The sequence below is a fragment of the Myotis davidii genome, unplaced genomic scaffold, assembly GCF_000327345.1.
Source record: "Myotis davidii unplaced genomic scaffold, ASM32734v1 scaffold497, whole genome shotgun sequence".
In the NCBI taxonomy this organism is placed as follows: domain Eukaryota; kingdom Metazoa; phylum Chordata; class Mammalia; order Chiroptera; family Vespertilionidae; genus Myotis; species Myotis davidii.
In genome coordinates, this window is record NW_006288434.1 from 3,290,683 (window position 1) to 3,314,152 (window position 23,470).

Genomic DNA, 23,470 nt, shown 5'->3' on the forward strand with positions numbered 1-23,470 from the left:
TTTACTCTTACTTTATGAATATTTATTTTTTCTTCTTAAAAATGTACAAAAAATAAAATAACGGTATTTATAGTTTATAGATTCCCCCTCTCCCATTTACAAAACTATTAAGTTACATTTGCCTTTTTTTTTTTTAAACACAAGAGCAAATTGTCCATCTATCAATCTCCCTTGCTTGTCCTTAAGAAAGGGCTGTTCATAGAATTTGGCACAAACCCTCTGTTTTCGTTGCATTTCATGATTTTAAATAAGAAGGAAAATGAATGTTCGCTTCGTTCCATGCTTCCTGTGCTTGTGGCATGGGACGGGCCTCGGTCTTTCAGGGTCCAATTCCAAGATGACATCTGACTGCATTTTTCTGTGGGTCCCAATTTCCAAACACCTGTCCAGTTTAAGCAATTTGGGTCTGTACTTAAAACACTTGTTTCACATGTCCCTCGTTGTACATGGATTTTTTTTAAAAAAAGCTTATTTATTTGACTGTGATTAACTTAGGGGACAACAAAAGAAGAGGAGGCAACATTTCCTATTTTTCTGGAGTGTTTTTGCTCAGGAAATTTTCCTTGTCAGAACTCTGCTACCTTCCATAGTGAAGAACAAATCATAGCTAAGCCATGGGCACGCTGAGAACGCAGAGGGACCCTGGTAAACATGAGGGACAGATCGGATGGGAGGTGGCACTCGGCACCACTCTTTGGTGGCACTGACCGCATATTCTTTGTTCTGGCAGTGGCCACCGCAATGATTGCTCAGTGACCGGGGACAAAGGCAAAAGCATTTCTGATTTATTCTCTGCCTAGGGCAGGACCAGCAAACATTTTCTCCACAGAGTCCAGAGAGAAGGGTAGGTAGCCTGTGTCAAATTGCCAATATTTTAACATCTCTTCCCTCACCTGGAGTCCTATGCCCTAGTCCAATAGTATTTGCCATTGTGTCCACCAATCATGTTTGAAACCACCCCTAAGGCAAGGAGCATGGGAAGTGCATAGTATATCAGGTATTTCCAACACTGAGTGTGTCCATCTTAGAACAGAGCCCCATCAGGACCCAGGAGGGTCCTGCAGCTGCTAGTCCGACAGTCACAGACTGGAGAAGGAGGGGACAGACAGGAGCAGAGCTGAGCCCAGGATGCAAACCTTTGGCACCATGGGAAGGGTGGGGGATGAGTTGTCCAGAAGACACACAGGAAGGTGCCCCCTATCCGCCACCCAGAGCTCTTCCTAAGCATGGCACCTGCCCTCCATTCCATCCAAATCCTCTGTAGCATCAACGAGAAACAGCTGGGCTGTAGGCAGCCTGTCCATCCTGCTAGGGGCCCCACGGGCAGGTGGCTGGGAGGGCAGGGAGCCCCCGGAGAGAAAGATAAGACATCAAAGTGCTTTACAAACAAATCTGGGCCCTTACATAAAACCTGTCCTGGATCTCGGATCTTGGGTGGGGGATGTGTCTGGCTACCAAAAAGTTGGTTCTTCACCCACGCAGGTGAATGCAAACCCCTGGACCACCTACCTGTTCCCTCAAAGAGAGAAGTGGCCTAGGAGGGTTCAAGCTTTTGCAATTGTCTAGGGAAGTGTGTTTTCTCGTCATCTCTCAGGACCTGCAGCAGGAGGTGGAGTTCTCCTCTGCAGGCTGGTTTCAGAAGAGCCAGAGCTCTTCGGGCACTGTCCCTCCTTCCCAATCCAGCAGCCAGGAGCAGAGGCAACTGGTCCCTCCCACTCCAGCACTGAGGCCCAGGAGGCCGCCCTGGCCTGTCTGTTCAGACATGAGCTGCTGGCACCGCTCTCAGCACTGCAGTCGGGCGTTAAGGGGGCCACTTGAGATGAAGGACATGCTGGTAAACTGCGCGGCACTGCACGGTGGCCAGGCTCCTCATGACAAGCTCAGGCAGTGCCAGCACCAAAGCTGGAGGAGCTGGGGCCTCAGGCTCTCTGACCCTTCCCACAAGGCAGCTCAGAGGAGACCCAAGCAAAGCACATCACCGGGAGACAGAGGCGGCTCCAGAGTAGGCGTGCCCACGGGAGAGGACGGGGCTCCCTCTGTGGACAGGACTGAGTCCTGGCCGTGCCCCCTGGAGCTTGTCTTGGCACCCACCATAGTCACCTACACCCTGGAGGCCACCTCTCTAGCCCAGTGTGTCTCCCACACAGCACAGAGGCAGAAACCTCTTGTAGAAAGCAGTGCCTCCCCAAGGGCAGTGGCAGTAAACATGCCCACATACCACAGGCAAAATATATTATTGCAATATTATAAACACTATGTACATGATAGCCAGCATGCCTTCTGTGTCACCCACTAAGTACATGGCAGCTGAATGTCTTCCTGCACAAGGCCCGATGGCCACTTGCTGGGGACCCGGGAGGTATCTAGCAAGATGACCTTCCCCGGTCAACCTGAAGGGTTGACCAGCACGGGGACCCCCACCTCTTACCCCACCTCTGACCACGGCACCCAGGAGCAGCTCATTTTGTCCAGCCACGCGGGAGAAGTGGAGAGGCGAGACAGGTGAGACCAGACCTTCTCAGGCTCTTCGAGATGAATAGGTTAGCGGGGCTGCCCTTGAAGGCTCTTGATGGCGTCATCTGGAGCCAGTGGTGACCTGCAGAGTCCGGGCAGGCCGGGTCCTGGGCTCCAGAAAACGGTGGGCAATAAATAAGGGTCTGACAGACGCAAGGTCCCTTCCCGAGGGGCTCCGGCCTCAGCTCCAGAGCAGGAGCTGGTGGACGGGCCAGACGCACTGACAAGGAGTGGGGCTGTACGCCTGGCCCCGCCCCCAGCACGGTCGTGTAACAGCAGTTGTGAGATGGGTGAGGTGGGTCTGCGGGTTCTGGGGCTGGGCTCCTCCTTTCCCAGGGAGGAGTGCACGGAGGGGTCCTGCGAGGGCAAGCCGGCCAGGCTCAGATCTCCATGAGTGTGATCTTGAAACCTTCCACCATGCTCTCCATGTTGAGGATGAAGGTGTCCTCATTGGAGTAGTGCTCAATGATGTTGTCGTCCATGTTCACCAAGATGCTGGGGAGGGGGTGGGGGAGAGACAAAGGTGCCATGAACAATGTGCTCGGGCAAGGATGGACCACAGGCTGGGGGTTCCCTTTGCCATTCTTTTGCAAGGGAGGCCAGGAGGTGTGGAGGAGAGAGGCGACAAGGCAAGGGAAGAAGACGTGCACTCAACTATCTTTCTACAGAAACCAGTTGCAGGAAAGCAAAGCCTCAATTTCTCAGAACTAACCTCCTGATTCCTTATTAAACAGGACTTCAGAGATCATTCAACTCAGCCCTTTTTATATAGATGGGTAAACTGAGGCCCAGAGGAGTTAACAGAGGCTAAACTCACAGGCTTGGCTATTGACATACGGACAGAGCCAGGACCTGAAGAGTTAGGTGCCCCATTTTCGTGGCCCCTTGAAGATGTATTGTAAAGAGTATCCTGCACTAGGAGGAAGAGGAAAATAAACCAGAACTGCAGCCAGCCTCCTGAGCATGCCCTGTGTTCCAGGGTGACAGGGACCTTGCACTTCATCCTCACAGCGATCTTGCCGGTAGGTGTGATTGGTGCCGTTTTGCAAAAGAGAAAACTGAGCTCAGTGAGGTTAAATCACTCCCCAAGTTCGTGGCTGAGCGGGGTTTTGAAACTAGCTTTGCCTCCCTCTGAAGCTCATCCTTTACTCCATGTGACCTACTCCTTGGTTAACGATCCCCAGTGGATTTAGTCGTAAGAAAGTCAATGACTTTCCGGGTCTGTCCATGACTTCGAAGTTCTGGAGTCAATCCCCTCCATCAAAGTCAAACAGATCTTACTCTGAGAATGAAAAACTGACTATCGTTTTACAGCCATGTGTCATCAGGCAAGTTGTTTAGATTTTCAGAGCTTCAGTTTATTCTTCTGCAAGAATAAGAATAACAACCCTGCTTTAAAGGCTTGTTGTTAGGATTAAAGTATTTAGCCCAGGGCCTGGTGCAGTGCTCAATGAAAGTGAAATGTTATCATCATCGGCAGGGACTTCGCGCTGAGGGTTTGTGCTCAGCAGTGAGATCTTGAGACACCACTCATCTCACGATCAGGGGTAAACCCAGACTATGGCGTTGACCTTGGGAAGAATTGCAAAATGCCTTTTAGTGAGCTTTCCAGCAAAGGCTCAAGTGGAAAGCGTTTCTTGCTTGACTCCCCATCAACCAAGAGACCCCATGACTGAGAAAGGCTGAGCGACCCAGATGATCAGTTTCCTTTATGACAGGCCCGGAGAAAAGTTTCAAGACCCATCTTCTGCTTTTTGTAGGAAAATGGCCCCAGAAGCTGCCTTCATAAAGACCCTCTGGCTCTAGACTCAGCTCCTGCAGCCTCTACTCTTAGAGCCTCAGAGGAAGCCCCAGGGGCCTGGAGGTGGCAGAAAGAAGAATGAGGAGCTAAGCAGTTGAGCTCTGGGGCCACAGGCCTGGGTTCAAATCTGTGTCCCACCTTCTGAACATGAGCCCTCAGGCAAGATGCTGAATCTCCATGCGGCTCACTTTCCTCATCAGTAAAGGAGGGGTAAGAGTCTATCTGACAGAGTGGGGAGGAACAGAGCAGTGCATAGCAAACAGGGGACCCAGAACCCACCAAACACCCACTAATGAGAGCTGCTGTCCTTAACACTGAGAACAAGCAGGTCTAGTGATTATTTAGAGCATTTTGCTAATAGTTACTCAGGAAGAAATAATTCTTTCTGTTCCCACTGTGTAGCCTGGAAGCCAACTCCAAGAGCAGCATGGGATTCACTAAACACTCCTCTCTACGGAAGGGTGACATGGCCACTCTCCCCACTTCTAGACCCCTCTATTGCACCCACTAATCCTGTCACCAGGATGACAATGAACAATACCCCCCCGCCCCCCGCCCCCATTAGAGGGCCTTGAAATGCACTGCACTTGGAAAAATGACACACAATTTTATAAAAGGTGGACAACGGAACCTAGCAAAAGAGAGGCACCGTCTTTTTTTTTTTTTTAAGGCACTATGTTGACTTATCTGATTTGAAAGTTAATTTAAGTTCAATTTTTTTCTTACCCTTTTTTGCTTTTCTTGTAAAGCTTTGTTATCTTCTCTACGGGCAGCCCGTATTTCTCGGATATCTGTAACACCAACAACAAAAAGGCAGGTGAGCAGAGGGGAGTCCAAGCAGAACCACGAGAGGAGTTCCGACTTAATTCTCCTGGAGGTTTTCTGGGAGCCGGTGTCCTTCACTCACGAGTCAAACTCTCAAAACGCCTCCTTTGCAAGGCTTACTTCTCCCTTTGGACAAACCTTCCCTCATCCACCAACATTTCCAGCCTCATGGGAACGTAATCTATGATAAAGGTGTCCTTCCAGATCAGTCAGGAAAGGTGGACCCTTATCATGATGTGAATGAAGTAGGTGGCCATATAGGAGAAACTTAACAAGTTAAACTGGATCCCTTCTCCAGTCCTACATCAAAATAATCCGATCCAAGGTTTCCATACAAGAAATCACACAAGAAGATGAAAACATACAAGAAGAAACCAATGGGGTCAATTCTTTGTATGGATATCATCTTCAAGTAAGGAAGATCTTTCCAAGCAAGATATGAAACCTGAAGAAAAAAAGATCCAAGGTTGATAAAAACAACACAGAATTAAAAGTACTGATATAGCAAAAGCCACCATAAAAAGCTGAGGCCAAATAATACACTGGGAAACATTTTGGCAGCACGAATGACAGACATGGAACTAATTTCCTTAAGTTAGAAAGAATCCCTGCAAATCAAAACAAATAAAAAAAACGTCTGACAATTCAAGGGAAAAGGAAAAAAACATCATGAAGCAGTAATTCACAGAAAAAAGACAATAGGACAATAGGCATATATTAAAACGAACCATCTCATACATAATTTAAAAGTTCAGATTAAAGCAAAAGATACTACTTTTAATCGACCAGACTAACAAAAGCTAAAAAAAACAAAACAAACAAAAAAAAACTTAGAATACAGTGTCAGAATATGAAAGACAGCAACTCTTATGTTCCATAGATGGGAGATCGACAAGCTAAACCGTTTTGGAGGGAGATTTGGCACATGTTGTTGAAATTAAAAATCCATATCTCCTTTGACCCACATATTTCACATCTAGTCGTCTGGTCTACAGAAATACACTCAGATGTATGCAAAGCTCTTCAAAGAATCACTGTTCATAATACAGACACTGTGGATCACAAACATCCATTAAGCACATTTTGATATTTTCACAGTTGAAAACCAGGCATTCATTAAGTTGTTAAAAAATTGAGAAGCATATACTAACATAGTACTAACATACTAAGTCTTAACCAAAAGAGGTCATATTTGCATTTTGGATTACACTACCACAGCTAGCAAGACACTTCCTAATTGCCCTAACCCAGTGGTCGGCAAACTCATTAGTCAACAGAGCCAAATATCAATAGTACAATGATTGAAATTTCTTTTGAGGGCCAAATTTTTTAAACTTAAACTATATAGGTAGGTACATTGTTATGAACTTAATTAGGGTCCTCCTAATCTGGCCTTTGCTAAAAACATCCTCAATCTGATGGAGGTACGTTCGCTGAGGTCGACCCCATCCAACTCTCCCATCCACACTCGTCTTATATACTTGTTTCGTCTATCTCCTTTCGTTCATCCTCTCTATACGTCCAAACCATCTCAACATACCTTTCTCGACACTTCCTAATTGTTCCTGTTCTGTACATATTTGGAAGTTAAACATATCTAATTCGGTGTAATGCACAGAGACAAATGGAAACTCACAGTTTAAAAAAAAAAACGAGAGAGGCGCTCACAGTCTAACCTTTCTCCATGGCCTCTTACTCTGATCAGCCTTAAACCGACAGGGAATTGGCAGTTTTTCAACGTTTCCTTCTCTTAAATTGCTAAGAAGCCCTGACAGTATGGAAACCAGTGTCTCCATAAATCTCCGCTTTTTCTTCTTCTTTGTAAAGCTCACTCCAGAGCCATCTCAAGGCTGCATTTTAATGAAGGGATTCCAGCTCAGGAGAACACAAGCAGATTTCCAAGGGGGGTGGGGGGATGTTCATGGCTTACCGCTTCCATCAGGCCCTTCACGGTGGGAGATTTCAACATCAAGGCATCGAACACATCATCAGTCTCCTTCCTCACGTACAAAAGCACTGGAAGAGCAAGGGAGGAAAGGGTTAATGAGGAGCCCACACAACCCCGCAGCCACCACAGGAGACTGCTTCCTGTCACTCAGGCCTGGGACACGGATGCTATCTACCCTCAGGCCCCTGAGCCACACACGGGTGAGGAGGCAGTTCCCTGGACAACCTGCGGCAGGGACTGTTAGGGAGCAAGGCGATGACATTTGGGTACCAACTGGCAATTGGGTACCAACACTCAGCAGGCTGTTTCACACATTGTTCACATGCTGCGAATTTCTCACGGGTGCATACGTGATCTCTTTGGGAGATCTCTTTCTGAGACCTCTGTCTTCTATTTGTTTGATCGCTCAACAACTATTGCTGAAGTCCCACCAGGGCCCCTGGGTCCCAGATTGTGTGCGAGGAGCTGAGGTCGCAGCCATGAGTGGAGACGCAGCCTGTCCGTAAGCTCTGGGTCCACCCGGAAAGGCGGGCATTCCTCAGAAGCAGACAACTAGACAGAGTCCTAGGAGCCATGAAGGAAAAAGACAGGAGAAAGTGCTTACTGGGGCCTGAGCTTTCCAGAAAGTTACCTTGTAGGAGTTCTGAGTTACGAAGGGTGTATAGGCATCAACACAGGTGAGAGGTGGCGGGGGAGGGGTGTGTGGGGGGGGCAGGGAGAGAAAGAGGACATGAGAGCAAACATGAGCACAAACTCCAGCAGACACAGTGACATGTGCCATGGCCCGGGAGGGAGGCGTGCATTTCAGAAGCAAGTGGGTAAGAGTCCGACAGGCCTGGCTTTGACCCCAGTTCAGTCTGCGGTGGGGCCTGGTCATGTAACCTCTCCAAGCTTTGTGTTTTGTTTTGTTTTCCTGTAAAACAGGGATGATGATAATATCTGCCTCATAAGCGTGCCTTGGGGGTTAGTGAAATGACCTCCACGTGGGACGCTGGGCGCACAGCAAGCGCCCATCCTTCAGTGAATGCTCTTATGGAGCAATCGCCGCGGCTCCCTGCGCTCAGTGAGCGTGAGGGCAGCCTTCTGTTCGTTTCTCTGTCGCAAAACCTTCTGAATTGACAATGCACAGGCCATGAGAGATGACAGGGACCCAGGTGTCATCAGAGAGGCCGAGACCCTCCACCACTGCATCCCTTTCCTACCGCAACTGCACCTGCCATTCAGATGCGGCCCGGCAGCCCCGCAAGCTGACTGCCCTTCCTCAGCCCCAGAGACAGGGCTTCTGGCTCCTGCTTCAGAGAGAAGGGCGAGACCGAGGCTGAAGCCCAGTGCACCGGCCACTGAGCAGCACGCACAGGAAAACAGCCCTGCTGAGCCTGGGTCCCGACTACAGTCAGATACCCATTGAGCTACGCTCACCGCCAACCCGAAGGCATGAAGTTGGCCTGGAGATGAAATCAGCTCGAACCCAGACTCCCGCGCCTCTCCCCTCCCCATCCCCGAGGACTTCATTGCAGAAGCTGCTTCTACAGGCAGAGTCTACATGTGCACACGGGTTCTGCCGGGACGTTCTGCAGCCGGCAGACGGTCAGTTGTGTATGAAGAAAACAAAACAAACAGACCACCTGAAGCACTGCAGCTTCTTGTGTTTGCCCCGGATAAAAGCCAAACGCCACATAAACAGACAGAGTGGATGTGCCTCCAGAGATCTCCCAATTCCATCCTTTGGAAGGAAGGTTTTATAGCCTCCGTTCCAGCTCAAATGACCTAGTGGCGGACCGTCAAACCTCAGAGGGAAGGCACGGGAGGGTGGGCTTGATCAATAAAGAAAACAAAATAATTAAAAATAAATAAAAAATAAAATGATCTAGTGGCATCATAAGAGGACCCAGAGTTAGCAGCACAACAAGGAACAATTAGACCACGGGACCTCAACTACCCCTAGATGAGAAAAATTAAAGGAAAAATAAAATAACTAATGAAATAAAACAAAACAGAAACAATAACAGCTCTCACTAGTGGCCGTTCCAGATGAGCCTTCTATAGCTTCTTCCCACAGCCTCCAGCAGAGAAATGTAATCTCCAGCCTGAGCCTCAGGAAACCCCAAACCATGTTCTATTCAAATGGCTTTATAAATCTTCCTTCACAATTATTGTCCTTGAAACCCAGATGGCTTGGGGGAGGGTGAAAGGTGGCATGGGGGCATGTTGACGGCTGCAGGACCCCCTCCAAGGGCAGTGTCCCAGGGTGCCCAGGAGCTGGCTCTCCTGAACTGTGTGTGCCCGGCAAAACTCTCTAAGAACCCCTGCTGCCTACGCAATTGCGACCATCGCCCATCCTAGACCCTGGCAAAGGCAGCGGCCACAGGGGCAGCCCCTAGGGGCTCCAGACACAGCCACCCTGAGGAGTGGCCAGAAAGGCAGAACATCAAAAAATGACATTTATGCTCCTTTTCTCTCCCGGAGAACTTCTAACGAATCAACTAAGGAAGTGGCACTGACACTGATTCCCTGTGCTGGTCAGAGAGGCTCAGACTAGGAGCTCCCGGCGAGGGCTCAGTAGCACCAGCATCCTTCTCCAAAGGATACCTGCTCCTGGAGAACACTTTCTCCATGGCTGGCAGGTTGCAGCGCCCCCATGTGTCTCTATGATGATGTTTCAAAGGCCAGATACTTGCTTTTCATCATACTAGCAGCCCAATACAATTCAATTCCTAGCAGCACATTTTTGTCCTGACTTCAAAATCTCAAAATAATATGGGAAGCACTTCTTTGGACTAGCCAGCAGATACTACATATGGATGCAAGCCAGATTAATTGTGCCTGTGTGGTTCTTTGATTTCCATACAGCTCTGCCCTCATTCTAAAGGATGAGATAGAAAAGGCAGGCAGAATGGAGCTCAACATGCACTCAGACATTTGAGGGTGAGCCTGTGATGTCAGAACATCTTTTACAGGTTTAAATGTTGCTAATGTGCCCTGACTGGTTTGGCTCAGTGGATAGAGTGTCGGCCTGCGGACTGAAGGGTCTTGGGTTTGATTCCGGTCAAGGGCATGTACCTTGGTTGCAGGCATATCCCCAGTGGGGAGTATGCAGGAGGCAGCTGATCGATGTTTCTCTCTCCCTTCCTCTCTGTAAAAAATCAATAAAATATATATTTTTTAAAAAAATAATGTTGCTAATGTAACTAACACCATCCAGACATGTATGATCTTTCACTTGAAATGCTAATTACTTATTCACAATGATGATAATATAGCTTAAGTAGATCCAGGCCTAATCATAAAACACAAGTGGATCAGGCACTTAAGTGTTTCATGTACATTCATTCACGCATCGGTCCTCACAGCAACTCTATGAAGTAGGTGCTCTTGTCATGCCCATCTTACAGATGAGGACTCTGAAGGAGCAGACCTTTCCAAGGTCATACAACTCTACGGGCTGGGGGAGGCTACAGGTCTGCCTATCACTGTATAGGTTCCATTTCAACAAATGGGGGGAGGGGGATAACATTTCTCAACAAAAAACTCAAGCCTGTGTGGATGGTGACGTGTGGGTATAGTTAACATGGTAATCTGACACATTAGAAGTTGAAGGCCTTTGGAAGCTAACGGAATTAGCTACAGCAAGATATAGGGTGACTGGGCCCCCCATCCCCACCCACACACACTTTCCTCTTATTCTGAGGAAGGACAGTGAGTCGTGAACAGCATCAAATGCCGTGCAAGACATTGAGAAGCCTGGGCTTCATTTCTTACTTCCCTGGTGAAGTAGAATAAGACCCTTGACTGAGAGAAAATGAGTAAATGGTGATGTCACAGAAAACAGGTTCATTTGCTTGGGTGAGATTAATCGTGCATCTATTGAACAATTCTCATGGCTGGTGCTTCTGCTGTTGTCACACACAGCAAGCATTTCTTTTTAACCTTACATCTCACTGCATGATGAGTCAGTATGTTCATTACATTCCTCCCGAAGCAAAGGCAAGAACCAGTGCCCAGAAAGAATCGCATGTGCTTACAGTGCTTCAAAAGACAGGCTTTAGAGCAAAGAAGACTGTGAACTTCCTGTGTCAGTAACAATCATTACAATCCACAGGCCCGCACTGAACCACAGGGGTGTGGACGGGGCTGTGTGTTCTTCTTGGTCAACCACCCGCTCCCACTCATCATGGGAGGTTCGGTCTTTCAGCAATGCCAGTGGAGGGCCCCAAGGGGAGAGATACCTCGCTTCATCCCTTCTTCTTTTATCTGCTTGGAAGGTGTTGGGCCAAAGTCCTCTTCCATGGGCCTGAACATCCGTTTAACAAGGACACTGCTGCTAGGAAAGATGAGCAGAAAGTATTCAGTAAAGCAGACAGGGTACTAGCACAAAGGCTCATGTGTGGCAGTCCCTATCTTTTCCCTTTGTTTATACCACCCCTGGTTCGGCACAACCTCCTTCGTCCCCCTGCAGGTCCCAAGTCATCCCTGTTCGAGGCAGAATCCCCTCACCCCCACTATCTTTAGGACATGGATCAAAGACATACTTCTCATTATTGAATATGGATCTACAAAGGTGAGACCTCTGGGTTTCACTCACTCTGTCCTGCACTGAACCCCTGCTCAGATCAGGGCTGGGGAGTAGTAGGAGTGAGTCCTGGTGAACACTTACTCTTGTGGCCTCCAACTTACACCCGCCCCCTCTGAACTAGGTAGGCCTGGGGGTCCTGCACTGTCCTGCCAGCCCCCAGCGGGCACAGGGGGACCTGTGGAAATGGTGCAGGCCTACCTCACTGGTTCTCAGTTATAAGGTTGCCCTCACTTCCTGCTGTTCTATGCCTCCATCTGGTTGGAGCCGATGAGCCTGCAGTGATGGAAGTTCCCTAGAGACCCAGACCTTGGCTGCCCAGCTCTTCCTCCCCCTTGGGAGAGGGTTTCAGCCCCCCTTCCTGAGAGCTCGTGGTGTGGTGGCCCTGCGTGTCCCCAACTGGGCCAGGTCTGATAGCCCTGCATTGCCTGCCGAAGTTTCTGCTCTTTCTGGGCACTCTAAGGAAGGGGAGGACGGTCCAGGAGGAATGAAAATTGGAAAAATAGGCTGTCTGAAGGGAAGGCATTGATGCTATGGTCCCTGTGAGCCGGCCAGGGCAAGCACCAAGCTCATCCCTATGTCGGTGACTATCAAACTAATGCTTAGCGCGTTACGTGTCTTACGCAGGGTGACGTAGCTGATAAGTGAAAAGGGCTGTTCAGAGAACCCAGCTTTGAGGGACAACCTCATGCTAAAGGTACTCAAGAAACCTGAGATGATGAGTGAGGGTGTAAGAAATGATATTGAGAGTCAGCATTCTCTTATTGTATTCCCCACTAAGTCAAACTATGGAAATAGCCAGAAGGAAATCTCAAACCCAAGTCCCAGGTAAAGGTGGTAATGAGTTTTTAGAGCCCTGTTCCCTCTGTCTTCCCCTCACTACCTTTTCATAAAAGTAGATCATGTCATTCTGTCATGTCTTGGAACTGGATGGCCATGACCCCAGGAGCTGAAGGTTAGAAATCTGTTCGCACAGCTGTCGGTGACCAGGAGGGTAAAAATGGGTAAATAGCCTGAAATGTCACCAGACTGTGAAATATCACTCTGTCCTGCTGTGCGAAGGTTCCTAAGCCAGTGATTTTCTTTTTCTCGCCAAGCGAGATTTATTTGTATTTTTCCAGTTCTGCTGACTTTTGGTAATGCTCCGATCTGAGCTGTGCGTGACAAACTGCCATTAAAATAACATCTTGGATCAATCACCTTTCCCCTGGGAGTTAAAAAATGCTTTTTCACACATTCAAATCCGCAAACCCAGTGTGGAGTCAATATGTTTGTGTGGTCGGAATTCAACTGTTACTCTATTTTCAAAACAAGGCAAGAAAGGAGGGGCAGATATGACTGCCCCATTTGACAGATGGAAAGAGCATGATGCCTGTCCTATTATACTGGATTGTACCCCAAAAGGACTGGAGAACAGCAGTCTCCATCCCACTGGCACATGTGTGAGATGTGAGTGAGTTCAGGTCACGTGGCACATGAAGCCATTATCTTGAGGGATCAACCTCAGGGGACGCGAATGCTTGAAGTATAGCCATACGCGGTTTGGCTCAGTGGATAGAGTGTTGGCCTGTGGACTGAAGGGCATTGCTGCATAGTGAGGAGATGCCCAGTTCAGTGAGGAAAGAAGCTGCAGGCACCACGCCTCTCACAACTCGGCTTGTGGCCTGTGTAGGCTAATTAGCATGTATGCCCTAAATAAATTGATCTCGATTAATTTATTTCCAACAAAAATTACTCTTTGGGGAAGAACCCATCATCCCATGACTTTTATCAATGGAGGATTCAAGATGGTGGCAGATAGGTAGAAGTTACATTCACCTCTTCCCAGGTCCAAACTAAAATTACAACTAAATTATAGAGCAATCAACCTGGATAACCAACTCTAGACTAGCTGAACAGAGTCTTATAACCAAGGATTCACAGAAGAAGCCACATCGAGACTGGTAGGAAGTAAGGGGATGGGAAAAGGGCTGACCCCACACCCATGGGCTGTGGCTGAGAATCAGGAGGGATATCTCAGCCTGAGGAGACTGAGGTCTGAACCCCACACTGAGCTCCCCAGCTTAGAGCACCAGAGCAGGGAAGAGGAACCCACGTAACATATGGCTATAAAAACCAGTGGAAATTCTGTTTCCCAGGGAGAGGCAGGAGTCTGCTAGAAACCCAAGTGCCCTCTAAAAGGGGCCAGTACACAAAATCTTATTCAGGGCCACTCTGGCAGAGAGAGGGCAGGTGGGACAGACTGGAGTCGTGTGAAGACAGACTGGGTTGTGTAGCTCTGGAAATAAAGTTTAATGAAAAACACAATTTTAAGTCCAGCTGGCATGGCTCAGTGGTTGAGCATTCAGCTATGAATTAGGAGGTCCCATTTCAATTCCCGGTCAGGGCACATGCTCAGGTTGTGGGCTCGATCCCCAGTGTGGGGTGTGCAGGCGGCAACTGATCAATGATTCTCTCTCAACTTTGATGTTTCTATCTCTCTCCCTCTCCCTTGCTCTCTAAAATAAAAATATACATATTAAAAAAGAACCCACAATTTTTTTAATGGAGGCAACATTGTGGCTGTCACTTACATAATTATTCTAATGTTATGAGAATCAATATTTGTGGCTTGAAATAAAATTTCTGATGATAATCTTATGCATGTGGATTTAAAAAGTGCTATATCTCAACTTTGATGGTAATGAAGAATTGTCCTAATAAACAGAGATGACCAAAAGTAACTCTAATGATAAGAAAGACACTGGTGTCAAAAATGAATTGTGAATAATCTAAATAGAAGTGTTTTGAAAAATGATGGGATTTCTAAATCATATAATGTTATTCTTTAAATGTATGTGTGATTAAATTAACAAAACAAGTCTCAGTAGGTCATTGACATTTTGGGCTATACTCACAAAGATTTACCTATTTAAGTTGGCCCAAAAGCTTTAATTTTTGTTTTCATCTTCTCCTTGGAAAACTGCCTTATTTGAAATCACCTTATGTATATATAGTAAAACACATGAAAATTTTGGGAGAAGTTAATGAAATAATGTATATAAAGCACTTGGTACAGTGTCTAGCCAAGGTACCTAATGAATGCTATTCCTTTTGCATATAACAAGAGCCAAGAGCCTACGATAGATTATCACTGAGGCTGCCCATATTGCTCAGATGACCTCTAATTAGGTGTGTAAAAGAGACTTGAGCCTAGGGCATTAAGATTATAACAGAGGGTAGTTCTTACAGAGGCTAAGCCAAAAGAGTTAGGTCCCCTGGCCACCTAAATGTTGCCAACTTGCAAGGAAGGACAATTTAGGCTGAGGTAGGTTAAGTGAGGTCTGCACATGGAGCAGCATTCAGGTCTCAGGCACTTCTCACTCCAATGCTAAGGCTTCCTGGGAGAATAATAGAATGTTAGTGCTAGACGGGATCTTAGAGATCATCGTCCTCTACAAAATCCTCATTTTACAATTGAGGGGCCCAAAGCTCAGAGGTCAAGGAGCCGGCCCCAGGCTTCCCATTAGTGAGCTACAGTCTGGGAGCAGAACATGGACTTCCTAAGCGCAGAGTCAACGTTCTTTCCATGACGCCACACTGTCCCTTGTAAAATATGTGAATAACAGATTAGAATTGATAGCGCTAATCACTTCTGTTCATTCCAGCCTCTGGAAATATGTTATCCATGTGCCAAGATAAAAAGAACAATTAATTAAGCATTTAGAAAATTTAGAACTCAGAGTTTAGAGGTCAAATTCTGGACAAGGTTCTGCTTCTAACCAGCTGGGGAATGTTTGACTCCTTTGAGAGTCTCTATCCTTCAGGACAGAAGGTGGCACCCTTTTTCTGTGAAGGGCAGACTAGTCAGCACTTGGGCTTTCCAGGCTCTCTGGACTTCGCTGCAACCACTGAATTGAGCTGTGGTCCCACCAATGTAGCCACAGATAAGACATAAAGGAATTAACATGGCTGTGTTCTAGTGAAATTTTATGTATGGACCTGAATTTCATAGAATTTTCAAGAGTTAGGCAGTATTCTTCTGGATGCTTTCAACCACTTAAAAATGTTTGTGAACAATACGAAAGCAAGTGGTGGGTCCTCGGACTGTAGCTTGCCCAGCTCTGCTCTGGGAAGTGAGTTCAGCAGTATCTGCTATAGTTACTTCACCTTGAAATGTTTCAGAAGTATATATGTTAATGATATAAGAATACAGAAGCCCTGGTTTGACTACAATTTGAAAATAAGTGATCTAGAGATTTTTAGTTATATCCGTGTAGTGCAAACCAAGATCTTGGGTACACATATGTAGTGTAACGTGGATACTGAAAAATGAATGTAGTTGTAGATGTTTTTAAGAGAAAAATAGCATCCAGATCATATGAAGAACTACAGCCAATGAGCAGAAGTCAAAAGAAGGTAGACATCAGTTCCACAAACTACCTTCCGGAGGGTTGGAGTCACCCAACAGTAATGGTCTACCTCACACACAGTGAGAACATTCAGAATATTTCCATCATTTCTCAAGGATGTGGTATAAGATATCACATTGCCTAGGAGGGAGGGTCAGCTGAATGACCTTGAAGGATCCTTTTTAGCTCTAAAACCCTAGGAGTCCATACAGTGAGTTGTGGATAGCAAGCAGTAGGCAGTCTTGTCGTGCAACAAACACACTGGGAGCCTTGGGTGACCCTATAATCCTAAGGACCGTGTAAAGGCTCTCAGCTTTCCCAGCTCCCACTCCCACCAGCCTCAGCCTAGCCTCCCCAGAGTGAGTATGTGCAGGAAGTACGTGCAGGCGGCCCAGGTAACACTGAAAGTAGGCAGGCTGGCTCCTTGGCCCTTGCCTCAACTCAGCTTGTTCTTCCACCAAAAATTATCTCAGTAACTGGATTATCGGTAGAAAGGTGGAATCATTTAGAAAAATAGCTGCTTATTCAAAGGCAGATCAGAGGAAGGCGAAAAGGGGAGAGATTTAGAAGGAAAATGGTATTCCCCCAGCCTTCCTCTCAGTGCCCAGAAGCAAGCATTTCTCAGCTCTGAGTCTGAAGGTGAGAAGACGGTCCCACCCATGCTCGCAGTTACTGCCTGAAGAGCCGTTTCTACTGAAATGAACTGACTTTGGGTGTTTAAGTGAAAGAACCGAGTGTCTTACCCTTCTCGTTCATCATCCGTGTTGTAATATACCTGCGGAACAAAACAATAGGCTTACTGTAGGTCAGAGACAGAAGTGGAAATATATTATGCGATGCAGAGACTTTCCTAAGGCATTACACTGTCTCGTAAAAAAGACAGATCGGTTTAATGATGCTATCTATGCATGTGTGTGTCAAAGGAAATACAAATTTAACCTCATGTTCTCCATAAGGTCAATTCTTATACTTTAATGAGATAAAATTGGAAATGTGATTATTTCCAGCTAAGACAGTCTGATCAGGTTACCTATAGCCCTATTGCTTTTGACAATAAGAAAAATATTTCAGCAGAATCTAAGAAGCATTGTATAGAAGGGCTCCAGGGCAGGGCCAGTGAGTAAGCAATCCCATTGGTCCACGGGTGAGCTGACCCTGGACACTGTGCTTAGATGTCGGGAAGGGACCAAGAGGGTCCCATGGCAGTGTGGCAGCAACTCAGGCCTCTATGTGCTCCTCAGAGGGCCCGAGTTCTCTGGCATCTTCCAACCACAGAAATTTAGGAGTCACCGTTATTTAAGCTGGAAAAGGTCATTTAGCTCTTGAAGGCATTTGTGGCCAGAGAGATCTTCAAGAAAAGACTCATGCCCTAGCCAGTTTAGTTCAGTGGATAGAACATAGGCCTGCAGACCGAAGGGTCCTGGGGTTGATTCCGGTCAAGAGCACATGCCCAGGTTGTGGGCTCCATCCCCAGTAGGGGGCATGTAGGAGGCAGCTGATCAATGAATCTTTCTCATCATTGATGTTTCTATCTCTCTCTCCTTCTCCCTTCCTCTCTGAAATCAATTAAAAAAACTATTTAGAAAAGATTCATTTAGTTGGTCAGCATGGCGGTAAGCAGAATCACAATTAACGTGATTATGAAGCATCCTTCTCATCTTATGAAACAACAGGGAAACTCAAGAGGGGATCTGCAATGTACATAGGTTCCCTTGACCCAATTATTTATAAAAATTCATTGTGGACCTTTCATGTGCTTTATCTGTGTGCTTCAAGACCATTTTTGCTTGGGTGAAGAACAATACCCAAGTTAGTATCAGACACACATGTTAACTACAAAAGTCGCCCCTAGTGCTAGTACATTTTGTCACTGTCCCTGCCCCAGATGCCTGGGAGAGAAACAGCTGTGCCTGGATGGACACCCTCCCTACAAACTTTCTCAAAGGCTCTGGGCAGTTCCTGGGTCCCTGCCACGTCCGGGAGTAGTTGTATAACAGAGCTGGTTACCTGGAACTCTTCGGGAATGAGTCACCTAGTCATTAGCTCAGATTTCCACGAGGAACTTTTCCCTCTTAAACTTCTTATGTCTATTGTTGTATTATATAACTTTGTTTCTTCTTAAAGAGAAAACGAAGAAGCTAAGATCTTCCTAGCACTGGCCACACAACTGGGTTTTTTTGTAAAAAGTTCCTGATGTTGACCTGTGTTTTGCTGGAGTCTTTCAATGTGGCATAAAGCATCCGCCCTGCCTGGCTACATGGCAGGGTAATGGACAGCTCTTTGCACAGCTGGTTGATGACTTAGCGATGGAGCAGCCTTCTCTTACGTTCTGGCCTCCTGAATGGCTTCTGCTACCCTGTCCCTGTCACCATCCTGGCATTGTCATTTCTCCTCTTGCATAATGGCCCGCTGTTTCTCCCTTGTCGGTTGTAGGACTTATTCCACTAGTTTAATTTTTATGGTGTTTCTCAAACTTTGAAGTGCATAAAAAAATCATTGGAGACCTTGTCATAAACGCAAATTCCTGGAACCCCCTTCGGAGAGTTTAACTGAAACGACCTAGAAGGGAACGTCGGAACCTGAGGCTTCTGTGGTTTGGGGGAAGATTGCTTACAAACCACAACTGGGGTGGGAGGGAGGCGCAGTGCCCTCCTTGGGTTCTAGTGCTTTAAGGAAGGCTGATACCTGCAGAGTATACAGCTCTAGAAAGGTGATGCCCCTGCATCCCGCAGTTTCTCCCAAGCTCCCTATCACTTGTTTGTAAAGGCATTCCAGACCAAAGCTGCAGCGGATACCAGCACTACCGTGAGGAGAAGGAGACTGGGGGTCTCCATGGCGCTTACACGGTGGGTTCTCTCTTTCATATTAGTTTTTGATAATCTGGTAAACATTCCCACCCACGTGTGAATCAGTGAGATCACATGGGAGGAGAGTAAGGGTGGGCTGACAGTGAAATCCTCACTCTCCAGTCCGTGTCCTTGGGCGACTAGGAATCTCTAGGAACCACGGTTGACCTTCCTTTAAGTGTCGCTCAGGAGTGTCTCACTGATGGAACAAGAGGGCTGCTCGCCCTGCAGGTGGGCAGAGCTGCGATGTGCCTGGTTCTAAAAGGCTCCCGCCCAGTGGTTACTGAGCTGTACAGGGTCGCTTGCCCCCTTCCCCCTCCTTCCCTGCACAGCGCATGGTAAAACTGCCCCATATTTTGACCTGCTCTTGTTCTGCATATGGAAATCTGCTTCTAGCCCTAAGGAACTGCTGTCTTCTCTGCTGTTTCCAGACCCACCCCAGGCTTCTCGCTCGTCTAAGAAAAGGCAGCCTTTAGAGTCCCAACCAGCCACAGTAGGCGCTCCTTTCCTTGGCCAAGCAAGTTGACCAAGCACAGAATTTGCACGCATTGTGTCGGGGCACAGCGGGGTGTTCCTTAGTGACCCAGAGCTCAGGCAGGCTCCCTCACCGACCCCTTCCCGCTCATTCCAAGAGCAGAGGGAAAGCCTGCGGGCTCTGCGAGGTGGACCCCAGATAGCAGGGCTTACCTCCACCGATGGCACGGCGGACACTGTTTGCTGAAACCAACAAAGTGTATGAGGCTACACTTGCCTTTGGACTCAGCCACAGGCCAGGAGCCCAGTTTGGGACACGGAGGTGGCCGGTGAGGCCAGGAGACTGACAGTCCTGGGAAGCCAGGTTGGGGCACTTTTTGTCTTAAGGATGACTTACAGTTTTTTATATTTCAGAGAAATGTTGCCAAGAGAATAGGTCAGGCTGTCAGCTTTGACATGGAGCTGAAACCAGAGTCATGACCGTAAACGATAAGAACAATTTAACTCAATCCTCCCTCTTCCGGAAGCTGTGGGAACCCAGCCCCATAAAATCCCAGGCAGCAAAGACTGCAAATATACAAGTCACCACCATGTTCTTGGGAATGAAAGGGTAAAATAAAATGGGTGCTGGCCCTCATATCTTGATCAATCATAACACTCTTCCTTTTCCTTTTGTGTCCTTGTTTCTATCAAACAAGACACGACGAGATGTTAAATTAGTTTTCAGTGAAATTTGCTCTAAGAAAAGCCATGGGTATTTTGTTCCCACGCTGTGGATAGCTGCTTTGTCTCATACATATCAAACAAAAGGGACACATATTTTCAAAAAGAGAAAGTGACACTAATAATGACTTCTCTTCCCAAACTATGGTCAAGTTCAATGGGTCTAAACACTGAGAATGGAGGAAACACTTGAGTGTGTCAGTATCACCTAGTGCTCAAAACAGAACTTTCCTCAAAGGACTTTGGGTTTAAAGAACATTAACCAATGCAACTTTCACTAAAACTCAATTGGTTTAGTGAAAGGCAATTCTGGTGATTACTAGGGAAGTAATTATTTTCTTCTCTTCACACATCTCTAATTTATCACATAAAATAAATAATAGTAAAGGTACTACAGAAAAAAAAATCAGCCATATATCACCACTCTATTATCAAGTGTTATAACTGTCCTTGTTCCCTTTAAGTTCAGATACAGATTTGGAATCACTGTAAAGAACAAAAGGTATTCTACTTTTTTTTCACTGAACATCTTCATAACTAGTTCCCATTTTGCTACAGTTTCCATCATCATAACTTTAGTGGCCACGTAATATTCCATCAACCTGAACTACCATAATGAATTAGTTATTAGATGTTTGTGTTATTTTAATATTAGTTCTTTCGTTTCACTTGTGGCTATACCTAGAAGACAGGAATTGCTTTTTCAAAGACTTGTCTACAATATCATTTTTTCTTTGGGTGTAAAATGATTTAGCTATTTAATGGGAACTGTCAATTTACTAAGGGGAAAATTGCTGATAGGGTTTTGTTTAAATACAGAATTTTGCAAATTGATGAAGTTATAGGCACAGTTCAATTTCCCACCAGTAGGTGGGGCTCTACTGCATCAGGCCAATCCCATGTGAGGAAACTAACAAAACTTCTTACAGGTTATCAGCCTTCTTCTAACTTTCTTCCTTCCGTTGCTTTGTCAACACTTTGCTACATCAGCTCATTCTCTTCTTCCCCTTAGTAAGTTGGTTTCCTCCCTTGAGACATTCCTTTGTACGAAAATCCATTTTCAGGAGGAATTGACGGACTGCCGAATGCACAGTGTCTGTTTTATTTTCAAGGTCAATGCTGTCTGAAGTGACTCTATCTTAAGGCTCTACCAGCCCCGCGGATGGGTGGTCAGTAGACGGATAACAAGTAGACGTTAGCAGGTGGCTCATACCTGTCCTGTCCTCTGCAGGTTTGCAAAGTGAACATCGGGGATGAAGAGGACCGGCTGCGAGTGCAGATCAGGCATCGTTTTGAAGTAGGTGATGTCACTCTTCTTTTGTAAGGGTATCGCTGCCAACTTTCCATCAGAGGCTGACATGACAGAAAACCCAAAATTCAGAGGGTTACACATGACTAAGAACTCTCAATTGTAAGCTCTAGTCTTAGCTACATTTCATGACTTTCTCCTACGAAGCTTTCCAAGTGCCAATAATGACCCCCACCCCCTTTCCCACTGCCAAACCAACAGAAGGAGCTCAAACTTCGAGTGAGCACTCCTGAGGTGGACTGCTGTTCCCCTCCTGCCCCCCTGTTCCTCTATGTGTCCTAGGTTTCTTTTTTAAAATTCTTATTGACTTTATTGGGCTGACACAGGTTAATAAAATTATATAGGTGTCAAGTGTACAATTGTATAATGCACCACCTGTATATTGTATTGTGTGTTCACCACTCAAAGTCAAGTCTCCTTCCATCACCATTTATCACCCCTCTACCCACTTTTTATCCCCTTCCCCTTTTCCTTCTAGTAATCACCATACTGTTGTCTATGTCTATGAGTTTTTTATTTGCTTGCTTGTTTATTTAATCCCTTTTCCTTTTTCACCCAGCTCCCCATCCCTCTCTGTGTCCTAAGATTTCTTGTCTGTAAATGGAAAGTGTTGGTCTCAATGATATTACAAAGTCCCTCCTAGCGCAAACACTCCGTGATCATTGATTCTATTTGCTTTTCGCAGGGACAATTGACTCTAGGGAAAGCAAATAATCCCTTGCATGTCTGTAGTTTCGCCTGCAGCCCACTTCTTTCCACCCGCTCCCTAGTGGGCCCCGGGGAGCCCATCCCTTTTCAGTGACACTCACAATTGTTGCATTGGGTTTGGGAGGCCTGGCCTTTCCCCTTCTTCCTGTTCTGCTTCCTCTCTTCGTCTCGGATTTTTCTTTCTGCTCCCTGAGAGGGGAAGACAAATACAGACAATGCCAGGCATGTTATCACAGCACACAAAAACACATCTATCATGATACTGCATGCAAATCATAGCGACAAGGGACAAAACAAGGGAAGAATGAGAGCAGGCAGTCCTGTTTCCATCCTCCAGTGAGGTCAGGCTCGGTTCTGCAGGCTGAGGGATCTCACTTCTCCTAGATTTCTCCCTTTTTTGGTGTCTTGACTATCTACACAACTTCAGCTTTGAATCCCTACAGAAAGACCAGACCCTGTTCCCTGACCCAGTGAAGTCACTTAAGTAATTACTAATTATAATAAATGTCCTAAGATGAAGCCTTGGCCCATTACCTTCATTCCTAGACACAGAGAAGTTATTGTGAGCTCCCTATAAAATTTTCCCTTTGCTTGCTGTGATCATACAGCATTGGAAATGTGTGTGATTATGCTTTTTAAAATCATACAGTAATGGAAATGGGGGAGGGCATAAGGAAACTTGACAGGCTATACGATTACTTTGTACATACAATATAATTTTATGTTTTGTTTTGATATGTTCGTATGGTCTTGGAGATGGTGCTCATTCAACCAAATAGAAAAAAGTTTGGTCTAGCCCTGGCTGGTATGGCTCAGTTGATTGGAGCATCATCCCATACACCAAAAGGTGGTAGGTTCAATTCCTGGTCAGGTTGCAGGTTTGATCCCCAGTCTGGACAACCAATGTTTCTCATATCGATTTCTCTTTCTTTCTCTCTTTTTTTCTTTCTTCTTTCTTTCCTTCTCTCTCTCTCTCTCTCTCTCTCTCTCTCTCTCTCTCTCTCTCTCTCTCTCATAAATAAAAAATATTTTTTAAAAAGAAAGAGCTCAAAGGAAGATAAATCAATGTTCTTGGGAAGTTTATAGTCTTATATCATTCAGTCCTATTACTTGAACTACTTTGTTTGACGCTGTCAGTCCAAGCACTCTCAGGGCTGTGATTAGAACTCAGCCTTGGTTTGGTTGGCAACACTGTTCTTGCTTCTCTCTCTCTCTCTCTCTCTCTCTCTCCCTCTCTCTCTCTCTCTCTCTCATTTTTTTTTAAAGTTTGGTTTATTCTCTTCCTTTTGCTCCTCTGTTCCTTGTAACCTGATTTTTTCATGGGCGTCTCTTCCGAATCACCTTCTATCTCTTTCCTTCTT

The 23,470-nt window shown here is 46.3% G+C and overlaps 1 protein-coding gene across 4 annotated transcripts in view; it reads right to left on the reverse strand.

The window, feature by feature from the left end:
* The window catches only part of GRHL2 (grainyhead like transcription factor 2), a 116,855-nt gene continuing 93,385 nt past the window's right edge, over window positions 1–23,470 (reverse strand). For 3 of the 4 annotated variants that reach the window (XM_006760277.2, XM_006760279.2, XM_006760280.2), the window contains exons 10-16: window positions 22,211–22,298; window positions 21,306–21,445; window positions 16,793–16,824; window positions 11,315–11,409; window positions 7,071–7,156; window positions 5,042–5,106; window positions 1–3,009 (exon numbers count right to left, since the gene is read on the reverse strand). In XM_006760277.2, the coding sequence (XP_006760340.1) occupies window positions 2,895–3,009; window positions 5,042–5,106; window positions 7,071–7,156; window positions 11,315–11,409; window positions 16,793–16,824; window positions 21,306–21,445; window positions 22,211–22,298 (621 nt within the window). In that variant the 3' untranslated portion in view covers window positions 1–2,894. The remainder of the gene's footprint in view (window positions 3,010–5,041; window positions 5,107–7,070; window positions 7,157–11,314; window positions 11,410–16,792; window positions 16,825–21,305; window positions 21,446–22,210; window positions 22,299–23,470) is intronic. The other variant, XM_006760278.2, reaches the window with a different exon arrangement.